Source organism: Danio aesculapii, chromosome 21 (genome assembly GCF_903798145.1).
Source record: "Danio aesculapii chromosome 21, fDanAes4.1, whole genome shotgun sequence".
NCBI classification, from domain to species: domain Eukaryota; kingdom Metazoa; phylum Chordata; class Actinopteri; order Cypriniformes; family Danionidae; genus Danio; species Danio aesculapii.
Window position 1 is genome coordinate 3,258,512 of NC_079455.1, and position 12,674 is coordinate 3,271,185.

The window sequence follows — 12,674 nt, forward strand, 5'->3', positions numbered from 1 at the left end:
ACACAAACATCACACGGAAGTATAAATGCTACGTGCAAGGCATGCGCCGTGGGTCACGCCAATCACTCGATGCAGAAGTATAAACCAGCCTTTATACTATGGAGATTTTGAATACTTGATTCTTATTTCAGAGTGTTTCATCGCTGGTTTATCTTTGTAGGCTCATGAGCAGCTCCAGGCTGAAGCTCACAGGTATAAGGCTAAAATCGAAGATCTGGAAAATGAGCTGTCTCTTAAAGGACAGGTAAAACTCTTTCACTGTTAGTAGTGTATGCAAAACCCATACACATCAGCACAGTAGTGTAACACACAGTGTGGATGATTATAATGTCATTTCTTTAAATCACAGGACTCTAGATGGGTGGAGGAGAAGCAGCTGTTTATGAGACGCAACCAGGAGCTGCTGGATAAGGTTTGTGTGTATTCGGTTCAGGGTTGCCAGGTATTCACAACAAAACTAGCTTGTATAACACAACATGTAACACATTAACCCATTTCCAAGTCCAAATCCATCTAAAACGAGCATACTGTTTTTCGTTTCTCATGCGATACTTCAAAATGCGCATTAACACAGGGTGAGGGAAACCCAGCTAGTGTAGCGCTTTAAAAGCTGTGTTGTTTTCTTCATCCATCGCGATGATTATAATAGATGCTTTTAGCTATCTCTTCATTATCAAGTGATGATTTAAAAAAATAATACTTATTAACAAGCGCACAAGACCCACATGAAAAAAATACTATAGTAATTTATAGTAACTCAAGTACTTTACTATAGTATGGTTCAAAAACAGTTTAAGTAATTACTATATGATTTTTTTTTCATGTGGTGATGATTAGACAAAATATTTGTTTGCTCTTATATACCTGACGCACATAATAATCAGTAATAGTACAGCAGTTAGTGTAGTAAACTACACCACAGCACTGATGAGTTGTTGATGCTAGAAGGGATACAGCTCTAGCCGGAAGCTAACAAGACAGTATTTACAGCGTTCAATACTAAGAATTATTTCTACTGGCCCGATTGGGTGGTACAGATTTTTACTTGCCCAGTCAAAATTTTCACTAGCCCCACCAAAAAAAAAAAAAGAAAAGAAGTTAATAGCTATCACATGTTTTAAATGATGTGTCAAAAGCCACACATAACTTTTTATTCAGCATAACTTTTCTTTAAATACAACTGACAATTAAAAAAAAAATACAATTGTGATGTAACTAAATTAGAAAAAAAAAAAAAAATATATATATATATATATATATATATATATTGACACCTACAGAAATCCTCACCAAAAATAAATCAGAGAGGTCAGACTTTCTCATTTATAGCCTCATTTCAGTTGTCAAGTTCAAGGTGTCAGTGCAGAAATAAACAATACAATAGACCTAATACAAAATATTAAATATTTATAACAATCTGATTTAAATATGGAAAAATTACATATGGTAATTTCTGTCAATTTTCCTAATGGATAAACAGCTCTCAATGATATTTCAGCATGCTTTCACTTTCGTATTTGACCTGAAACACACGGTAGGAATGACATCCTGCCCTACTTCATACGGTATAGCCGTATATGTGGCTATTACACAACCATAATACACTGTGATATAGCCTGATTCGTTACTGATTCGTTACCTGATTCCGTACAATCGATCCGCTCCAGAGTTCGTTTCAAACAAGCCGAGACCACCTCATTCAGGCGATCTCAGACCGATTAATTTGGCGTGGATCCGACCGCGATTGCAGGATTCACATGTGCCAAATGAACTGCGCTAACTGGGCAAACGAGACAGGTTCTGAAACAAACGTCTAGGTGTGAAAGCAGACAGACAGTCGTTGCCAAATTAAACTTGTGACAAGGCATCGGGCCAGTAATGATGCTGTCTACTGTCCCGAGCGTCTAGCACTTTCACCCCGGGCCATCAGGCAGTCCTTATTGTCGAGCCTTGATTCATATTATTTATTGAATTAGCCATATATAAATTGTATTTTATTATTGTCTACCCCTACCCCAACCTTTAACCCAACCATCCCAGTAATGTAAAAATCGTAACTACTGTTGTACAGTGTCACAAAAATGATGCTATAAGGATGTGAGTATCCACAGCTGTATCCCTTCTAGACTTTACTCTGATGAATGAGCGTGGGACTTGCTGCTGAGTCTACCGTAAACAGCTCTGACAGCTGAAATTGTACATGCTCATGCCAGTAATCCTGTTGTATCCTCCATGTAATGTCACAGCTCCTAATACCAGAAAATTGCTGATTTGTAATATTTTTGAAAGGGTCCTGTTTCACTCATTTTTTTTTGTCGTATCTTTGACAGGTCGACAAGCTGGAGAGTGAAAATGGAAAACTGCAGCAGGAACTACAGGACTCTAGAGATCAGAACGAACTGCTGGAGTTTCGCATACTTGAGCTGGAGGTTGGATCTCTATCTCTGCACACAGATTACGTTCACAAGAACTCACATTTTGACATAAGGGAAGTTTCATAAACCAATTTCGAGAGGAACACGTGATATGATCAACTTCAGCTGATCCTCATCACTAATCATTAGCTAGCCTATCGAAGCACTCCAAAACTACTATATATATTCTAGCTAAACTTCATTCCCTATCTCTGTTATCGGAACCCCCCCCCTTCCAACCCCCCTATCCTTCCATTATCCCTCCTCCTCTTTGATCGGGCAACACGGTGGCTCAGTGATTAGCACTGTTGCCTCGCAGCAAGAGGGCCACAGGTTCAAGGCCCATTCGAACCAGTTGGCACTCCCTGCGCGGAGTTTGCATGTTCTCCCTGTGTTTGCGTGGGTTTTCTCCGGGTCCTCCGGTTTCCTCCCACAATTCAAAAACATGTACATAAGTGAATCAGAATACAGTCACAAGCACACAGCGTATACATGCCTAACCAACCAGTATCACCCATTAGCCAGAAGCGGGGGGGACATTCGAGAAACACCTGATCTCGTGTCCCTCCTAATGCTCATTAACCAGGCGGGAACCTTGGGCTCATCTATTTCCGAGCTCAGGGTTCTCTCCCGGGACAGCATGCCAAACCTGCTATTATAGTTGAGCATTATCTAAGTGTGAACTCTTGAAACTTCATATTAGAGTAATATTTAAAGGGATAGTTCAACCAAAAATTATGCTTCCAAGATGCTTCAAAAAACCGACCTGCAAAGCTACCTGAAAATCTATGGGGAAGTGTTTTAAATGCAGAGTGTGGGAATACTAAATGTTGATTTGATTCATTTAATGTAAGATAATGGATAAGAGAAATGTATTTATGCATGATTTTTGAAAGCATTCTCAGTTTACAGCATTTTTATACTAGAAAACTTGTAAAGTAGCTTAGCAGGGAGGTGTTTTGAAGCATCTTTGAGATGTTGCCAAAGTTCTTCTGGGTTTAGTTTGTCTTAGTTTGTTCTGTTGTTTGGGGGTGCGTTTCCTAAACAACGACGTAACTCCCGACTGAACTACCATGATGCATCGTTTGGGAAAAAAAACAATGTAGTGACGAGTGTTTCCCAAAACTATCATTTCTCTGTCGCAGATCCATTATTCGAACCATTTTAGTTATAACGTAAAACGTCTATAATGACGCTCTAAATACAATACAATACAATATTTATTTATAAAGCACATTTAAATCAACCAAGGTTGACCAAAGTGCTGTACAAAAGAGTACACAGGACAGAGAAGCAGAATATAAAAGAAACATTTAACAAATAAAAGCAGTAAAACAGTGGTCAATGAGTATTAAAAGCAAGAGAAAATAAATATGTTTTTAAAACTGACTTAAAGACAGAAATGGAGGGAGAAAGTCTAATGTGAATTGATAGACTGTTCCAGAGTTTAGGACCAGCAACAGCAAACGCTCGATCACCTCGTTTTTTTAAGGTGTGTTCTGGGCACGGTGAGTAAATTGAGATCATACGATCTCAATGATCGTGAGGGGGTATACGGACAAAGCAAGTCAGTAAGGCACTGAGAAGCAAGATTATTTAAAATTTATAAATTAATTCTGTATTTAATGGGTAACCAGTGAAGTGCAGCTCAGATTGGAGTTACCGACTCATACTTGCAGGTGCCAGAGAGTAGTCTAGCAGTCGCATTTTGTACCAGCTGCAGACGAGAGAGAGACGACTGAGAAATACCAAAATAGAGAGAGTTACAGTAATCTAGACGTGTTGTTATTTTATTTATTTTTATTATTTTTTAGGGGTTTTTCACCTTTAATTTGGATAGGATAGTGGAGATTATAGACAGGAAAGTATTGGGAGCAGAGAGAGGGGAAGGGTCGGCAAAGGACCTCGAGCTGGGAATTGAACTCGGGTCGCCGTGAGCATCATGGTGCAATATGTCGACGCAGTAAACCACTTGGCTATTGGCGCCGACTGGACGTGTTGTTATGAAGGCATGAATCACCATTTGAAAATTTCTCTGGGATAAAAATGGCTTTAGACAGTTGTCTGAGGTGGTAAAAGCAGGATTTTACGACAGTACTGATCTGTTTGTCAAATTTTAAGTTTTCATCAAACATAACAGCGAGATTTCTTGCACACTGGGTAATATGTGGGGCCAAACATCCCACATTGACATCTAACAGAGAATTTTCTTTGTGCCCAAATACAATTACTTCAATTTTAATTTCGTTTAAATTAAAAAAAATAGCTTGAAAGCCAAAGTTTTAGCTGCTCTAAGCAAGCCAGGAGTGCTTTACAGGGTGGAGTAACAACTTCTTTAGAGAAAAACCCCATATATTGTTGCGCAAATCATATAGTTTTACACACACACGCGCACACACACACACACACACACACACACACACACAGACACAGACACACACACACGTATAAAAAAATGCAATATTAATTTTGGTAAAAACATGCACTTGTTTTCCATAATAATTGAAATATATGTAAATGGCACATATAAAGCCAATTTTTCTTTTACAAATATTATTGAGAATATTACATATCCTTATCTAAAACTTAAAACCACTTACAAAAAGCAAAAACGTATTCTAATATCATATATAAATAATAATAATAATAATAACAATAATAATAATAATAACAACAATAATAATAATAATAATAATAATAATAATAATAATAATAATAATTATTATTATTATTATTATTATACTAATATTAATATTAATAATAATAATAATAATAATAATAATCTAGACAAGCAAAACATTTTTTTTTGTTGACAGAAATAGTAATTCAAAATTAAAACAAGCTAAATAAATGTATTATGTTTACTTTACTTACTCCACTGGCAGATTATTGTGCTTGTTTTAAAGAGACTCCTGACCCTTAAAGTTGATCTGAAAACTGTTTCATTTACCTGTTGAGAATTTGTAGACATTTGCACTAGAAACAAGACAAAATCTTCTCTTACAAATAGTAAGAACAGCATTATTTGCAGTGAAGACATATAAAAGCTCTTCTGTGATGGAAAACACCTATTGTGATCAAATAGTCTATGTGGACGGTTAAGCTTCATCTGTTGAATGCTGTGTATTGTGTGTTTCATCTGTCAGGAGCGTGAGAGGAGGTCGCCTCCATTTACCCTTCAGATCCATCCTTTCTCTGAGGGAGTGAGTGCACTGCAGATCTACTGCATCAAGGAAGGAGTGAAGGTCAATTCCAGCTCCCAAACAGACACTTTGCTTTCAGTTTTATAGTTTTAATAACTCATTTCTAAAAACTTATTTCTTTTATCTTTGTCATGATGACAGAACATAATATTAGGCTAGATGTTTTGAAAGACACTAGTATTCTGCTTAAAGTGATATTTAAAGGCTTAACTAGGGTAATTAGGCAAGTCATTGTATAACAGTGGTTTGTTCTGTAGACAACAGAAAAAATATTGCTTAAGGGGGCTAATAATATTGACCTTAGAATGGTTTAAAAAATTAAAAACTGCGGTTATTCTAGCCTAAATAAAATAAATTATTTTATTGAGTTATTTATACAATGAAAACAGTTCTATTCTACATTCGATTATTGAATTTCTGTACCTGAATGCTGTTAGACTCCACAGAAACCCGTAAAGCAGTGTTTCATTTCACATGTTTCAGTCACATAACCTGCATGGAGGGCTGGTGGGCAAAAAAACAATGGGCCGTAATGGCAGCTACACTAAAATCTCCATCATTGACTCATAAAAATCGATGATACCTATAACTGAGTTTGTCTGTATGCGTTTTATACAGTTTCTATTCTAATTTGCAGGTTAAGTGCAATTAAAGCATAATTGAAATGCAGAGTGAAAGTATAAATAAGTGAACAAGTACCAGCAAATATTAATCTAAGCAACATAACCAGAAACCAAATACAAACGCAGACACTTTCGCGCTATAACACCATCTCCAATGACTAAATCAGTGAGGAATATCCACAAGATAAAAGTAAACATCGCTGAATTGGAGCTCTGAGAAGGACTTGATGATTTTAAATGATTAAAAAAACAGCTCCGGGTGCAGAATATGGATCGCAAGTGCCCACAATCTACAGTTTGTGATCATATCTCTGTTTTCTTGTGTTGATATGCGATCCAGATATTCGTAGGTCGAAACAGATGGAAATATGAGCGTTTTTTGCTTCATTTCTATGGAGATTTCAGTGTAGCTGCCATTATGGCCCTTTTTTTTGCCCACCAGCCCTCTGCGCTGGTCACCTGACTGAAAACTATCAATAAAGCAAAGATAAAGGTGAAATTAAATGAAAACTTTTGGTTTTCTAGGAAGTCTAACAGTAATCAGGTAGAGAAACTGTTTTCGTTGTATAAAGAGTTCAATAAAATGAATCTTTATAAAGTTACAGGTGCTAACATTTCTTTTGTCTGAATGCTTTAATGACTCTTGAAATGCTTACACAGGCCTTAAAAACATGCAAATGATGGACTTTTTTCGCCATTATGGTTCAAATATTATGCTCAAATATTATGTAGTCTAAATTGTGGCTCAACTTTAATCCCAACTCAACATTGCATGAACTATAACGTGACTATTGCAGATATTGATTCTGAAATGATATATTGTGCAGCGCTAATTAGCACTTCTGACCCGGTTTCTGCTCTTAACAGGACGTGTGTATACCAGATCTCATCAAGCTGTTGGATATACTCGGAGACAATGGGGTACGTCACAGAGCACAGTCCATTTAGTGGCTTTCCATGTCAAACTCTTGATTATTAGCGGAAGTGAATAGTGTTAAAGGGATAGTTCACCCAAAAATGTACATTTACTCACTATTTAACCACTTGAAGGAGAGTAAATAGCGAGTAAATAAATTCTTTTGTCTGAACAATCGCTTAAATTGTGATGGCAGTAATAATAATACAAACCCGAGACTTAATTGAGTGTGTGTGTTTATGGTTTGTATGCAGAACTTGAGGAATGAGGAGCAGGTGGCCATTATTCAAGCAAGTACTGTGCTGTCTCTCGCTGAGAAGGTACGTTTATTCTTCAGAAGCTAGGATATAAAAGCCCATATATAAAGCCCATAATCAGTACCTGAGGTGATCATTGTCATAGTAGTTTATGCTGCTGTTCTGCTATATTCACATTGGTAGCATTTAACACCGAATAAAGCCCATAATCAGTACCTGAGGTGATCATTGTCATAGTAGTTTATGCTGTTGTTCTGCTATATTCACATTGGTAGCACTTAACACTTAATAAAGCCCATAACCAGTACCTGAGGTGATCATTGTCATTGTAGTTTATGCTGTTGTTCTGCTATATTCACATTGGTAGCACTTAACACTTAATAAAGCCCATAACCAGTACCTGAGGTGATCATTGTCATAGTAGTTTATGCTGTTGCATTGTTCCGGAAATAGAAACTGTAAAAATATCCAGTGATTAGCAGTTCTCTGGGCAAAACTTGTCTTTCTGATGTTAGCATTCAGAGGAAATAAATCCAGTACATTTTTGAATCTGTGCCACAAACAATCCAGGTTCATTAGGCAAAATGTTTGTCCAGTCTGTAACTGAAGTGGCCGATGAGTGTACTGTATATTCTGCACAGTACACAAAGTATCACACAGTACTAATATATACTGAATTAACTGCACACACACACACTTTTTTCCATATAATGTCATCACTCATGCTTGTCGATAACCATCATGTGTGTATTTGTGTCATTTAGTGGATTCAACAGATCGAAGGCACAGAAGCGGCTCTGCATCAGAAGATGATGGACCTGGAGCTTGAGATGGTACAAACTCATTTCCTATAGAGTATTGGTCAAATGTTTGGACAGTTCAGAATTAAAATAACTTTTATTGATGGTGTCCTCTTCTTAAACACTGCTTCATGGGGGGTTTTAAACATCATTTGTTTCAAAGCAGCACAAATCAAACTGTGAAAGTCACTTGATTTTAGTAATGAAGAGGCCTTTATTTGAAATAGTTTCAACACTAGGGGGCGATAATCTCTGTGAGAGCAAACACTAGTGTCTGTGTGGCTTTTAGCTGACCTTGGGTCTGTGTTATGATAGCTTAAAGGACACATTTGTTTACAAAAAAGCAAGAGTTGTAGAAAAAGTCAAGTTCGTAGACAAACTTCATGGTGGCTAAAGAACGTCTCGTCTGAAAGTTTAAAGTTGAAAGGAGTGTTTAAGAAGTTTAAAACAGTTGGCATAGATGGATAACTACATATAGCATGTTTCTAGTATGGATTGACATGTTTGCTGCTAGCTGTTTGCTAGGGTTGCTAACTAAAAAGCAAGAATTGTAGCTAATAATAGTCTCTAATTGAGTGGATTTATTAAATTCTTTATCAAACAAACAAGCAATAAAATGTAATGAAATAACACATGTGCACATGACACTTCATATTTCAGTGTTTCCCAACCCTGTTCCTGAAGGCACACCAACAGTACACATTTTCAACCTCTCCCTAATCAAACACACCTGAATCATCTTATCATAACATCAGAAGATACTCCAACACCTGAAGTTAATGGGTCAGAAAAGGGAGACATCCAAAATATGTACTGTTGGTGTGCCTCCAGAAACAGGGTTGGGAAACACTGTCATATTTAATGGTGTTAGATGATTTGCTAGTTCTGATTTCCATATTCCAGTGTTGTGCATTTGCAATCTATTTTGAGTAGTTTATTAATGTAAAACACTAAAAACTCTATAAATGCATAATTACGCCATGTCAAACACATTAATTCATAAGATTCATTTAAATACATTTTGATTACAGTGTTGTTTAAATGTAAGGGTTGGTTGCTACACGTTTACAAGGGATAGTTCAGCCAAAACTGAATATCATTTAATCACCTTTTACTTGATCCAAACCGGTTTGACTTTCGTTCCTCTGTTGAAAAAAAAAGAAGATATTTTGAAGAATGCTGGAAACCTGTAACCATTGACTGTCACAGTGTTTGTTTTTTCTACTTTGGGAATCAATGGTTACAGATTTTCAGCATTCTTTAAAATGTGTGCTTTTGTGTTCAACAGAGGAAAGAAAGTCAAATAGTGAATAAATGATGACAGAATTTTCAGTTTTGGGTGAACTATCCCTTTAAAAAGCTTTCGTTTCTGGATAAACTGTCCTTTTCGGTTTGTAAAAAGGTTGGTAAAAAGCAACAAACAATAAAAAATATTCAAATATTTCAACCGCCAAAGTTTTATTCCAAAACTTACAGAGGACGCATGACAGAACCCTGGGGTGTTGTTGATATGGAGGATGTATCGCATGCAGAGTTGAGAGCGAAAGTCTTATCTTTATCTTTAGCTCATTTGATGTGTTTAAAGCCTCAATGATGTGACATGCATTGTAAGATACTTACATTAATCAAACAAGGCTGGTATTTTGGGAGTCTGAGGTAAATGTTGTCCGGAAGTCATGTTTGGCGTATCCTGACTGATGTCTTATATGATCTACAGCAGACTATGGAGCGATGGTAATAAAAGCATTGAATGTTGCCTTGCAGGAGATGTTCTGCAAACAGAAGGGATATTTGGAGGAGGAGCTGGACTACCGGAAGCAGGCGCTGGACCAGGCCTACATGGTACGACACTTCTCCAATTTCAGCCATTTTAGTAATTTGAGGAAATTCTGTTGAGGAATTAGTGATGCTGAGTAGTGTTGACAAAAGTATTGACTTCGGTACCAATCGATACTGATATTTTAAAAAACGTCTATTTCCTTCGAGTTTTTTAGATATAAATTTCTTTCTTTTGGTGTTTAACAAGACAAAACCTATAGTATACAATACAACATAGGAAAAATTATAGATTGTCTTATTTTTCTTATTTTCCCACTATCCCCTCAAAATAAAATAAATTAAATGTATGAATTATGAACAAACATATCCTCTGAAAGAAAATAATAATAATAATAATAAATTAAAAATAAAATTCATTTAAAAAAATTAGCAAGTTTACATACAATAAGAGCAAAAACAAAAACTGAAAAGTTCACATTAAGGAGTCAATATTTCCTCTTTCCGATTATTTACTGTGTGTTAGATCTGATATCAACTGAACAGGGTAAGCCTTTGCTATAGTCTAAAACAGGGTTGCAGGTTTTGTAAAAAGATTTGAGAGATCCTGCAAGTAAACATCTTAATTTCTGAAGTTTTATGTAACTAAAGATTTCTGGGATCCACATGTCATGTTGTCACGGATTGGTCAGGCTCTCACGATCCCCACTCACGAAGATCACCATCACCTGACTTCTAATGAGCACACAGCTGCATCACATTCACGAGCACCAGATAAAAGCACAGCACTCCAGTCGCTCATTGTCCGGGCTCGTCTCGACGAAAGCGGACAACTGAGCGACCACTCAGCGTAGTCATCCTCAGCTAAAACAAACGCTTTACTTACCTGTTCTCTTTGTATTCCTCCTAGTCTTCCTGGTCCACCCGAATCGTCCTGTCTTCCAGTCCTTCCAAGTCTGTGTCATCCTCTGTCAGCTGTATCTGGTGTGTGCTGTCCATCCTCGTGTATTCCTGTTACCCAGCCACGGAGGAAAAGACCCCAACATCATTCCTGATCCTCCTGGCTATCCTTCATGTGCTCCTTGTTGTCATTTAATAAACACCCTAACGTTTCCTTACCTCTGTCTCCTGTCCGCTTCATAACAGAAGCCCGGACCAATAACGACGACAACATGAGCACCCCCGATCACTTTCAAGAGCTGGTGGACCAGTTGAAGCGGATTCTACAGCCACCAGCTCCACTTTCCAACGCACCACCAGCACCGAGCACTTCCGCCTCCACAGTTTCTTCTTCGGCCCTTCCTTCCAGTCCCATGGCCCGACCAGCGCCCTACTCAGGCGGAGCGGGGGAGTGCAATGGTTTTCTGTTACAATGTTCCCTCATATTCGAAATGCAACCTTCTCTATATCCCACAGATAAGTCAAAGATCGCCTACATCGTATCACTACTCTCTGGGCCTGCACTTAAATGGGCTGAGACGATCTGGAACCAAGCCGGGCCGGTCATGAATTCCATCACTACCTTCACGGAGTATTTCAAAGAGGTGTTTGGACGTTCTGATGGGGAAGTAGCCGCTGGAGAGCAGCTGTATCATCTAAAGCAAGGTACTCTATCTACACAGGAATATGCTCTCCGGTTTCGCACTCTAGCAGCTGCAAGTGGATGGAATGAGAGATCGTTGTTGACCACGTACCGGCTCGGCTTGGAACCCACTCTCCGAATCCAGCTGGCCACATTAGATGATACTATGGGTCTGGAGAGATTCATCCAACATTCTCTCCGATGTTCCGATCGTCTCCGTTCCTATCAACAGGACACCATCACCCCCTCGTCTGCACTCCTCCAATCGCCTGAGTCAACAGCCTCTCCAGAACCAGAACCCATGATAATAGAGTCTGGAAGACTGACATCAGCGGAACGACAGAGGAGGCTGACCCGGGGTCTGTGTCTATACTGCGGTGTCAGTGGACACACCCGTATGGAGTGTCCCCTTCGTCCCATTCGGACTTCAGTGAGTGTATTCAGTACGAATATTGAACAATGTAAACCACTTACTACCACCGTACAAATAACTACTGCCTCTATTTCTCTCCTTGTCACAGCCCTCATCGACTCCGGGTCAGCAGGGAACTTCATCTCCCAATCCCTCTGTCGTCAACTCCACCTACGTACTGAGGCGTCCTCGCATATATACCAGATACAACCGATAACCCAGTGCACTCGATCTTCGACCCGTATCCATCGACAATGCGAAGACATCCTTCTTCAAGTGGGGTTGTTACATCAAGAGAGGATTCAATTTCTGGTTCTGGAGGGTGCAAATATGGACATCATTCTAGGGCGCCCGTGGCTGGTGAAGCACGATCCCATCATCTCTTGGGGCACAGGAGAGATAAAGAAATGGGGATCTGGATGTACACCTACCTGTTTTCCAAATCTCCCTCTTCAAGGTCGGAACCCCATTTCTTTGTTTACAACATCGGTCGAGAGTCCTCCTGAGAAGCAGTCTATCCACATTCCTAAGGAGTACAGCTCCTTTCATGATGTCTTCTGCCCCAAGAGAGCTTCCCAGCTACCGCCGCATCGGCCATGGGACTGCGCGATCGACCTAGTTCCAGATGCCCAGTTGCCAAGAGGTAGGATCTACCCGCTCTCGCTTCCAGAGAATCAGGCAATGGAAGATT

At 38.7% G+C, this 12,674-nt stretch overlaps 1 protein-coding gene across 2 annotated transcripts in view; it reads left to right on the top strand.

Annotated features, from left to right (window-relative positions):
• jakmip2 (janus kinase and microtubule interacting protein 2) overlaps positions 1 to 12,674 on the top strand; it is a 62,572-nt gene that overhangs the window by 32,587 nt on the left and 17,311 nt on the right. For both annotated transcript variants that reach the window (XM_056446624.1, XM_056446625.1), the window contains 8 exons: positions 161 to 244; positions 350 to 412; positions 2,331 to 2,429; positions 5,561 to 5,659; positions 7,108 to 7,161; positions 7,411 to 7,476; positions 8,178 to 8,246; positions 9,978 to 10,055. In XM_056446624.1, coding sequence (XP_056302599.1) covers positions 161 to 244; positions 350 to 412; positions 2,331 to 2,429; positions 5,561 to 5,659; positions 7,108 to 7,161; positions 7,411 to 7,476; positions 8,178 to 8,246; positions 9,978 to 10,055 — 612 coding nt within the window. The remainder of the gene's footprint in view (positions 1 to 160; positions 245 to 349; positions 413 to 2,330; positions 2,430 to 5,560; positions 5,660 to 7,107; positions 7,162 to 7,410; positions 7,477 to 8,177; positions 8,247 to 9,977; positions 10,056 to 12,674) is intronic.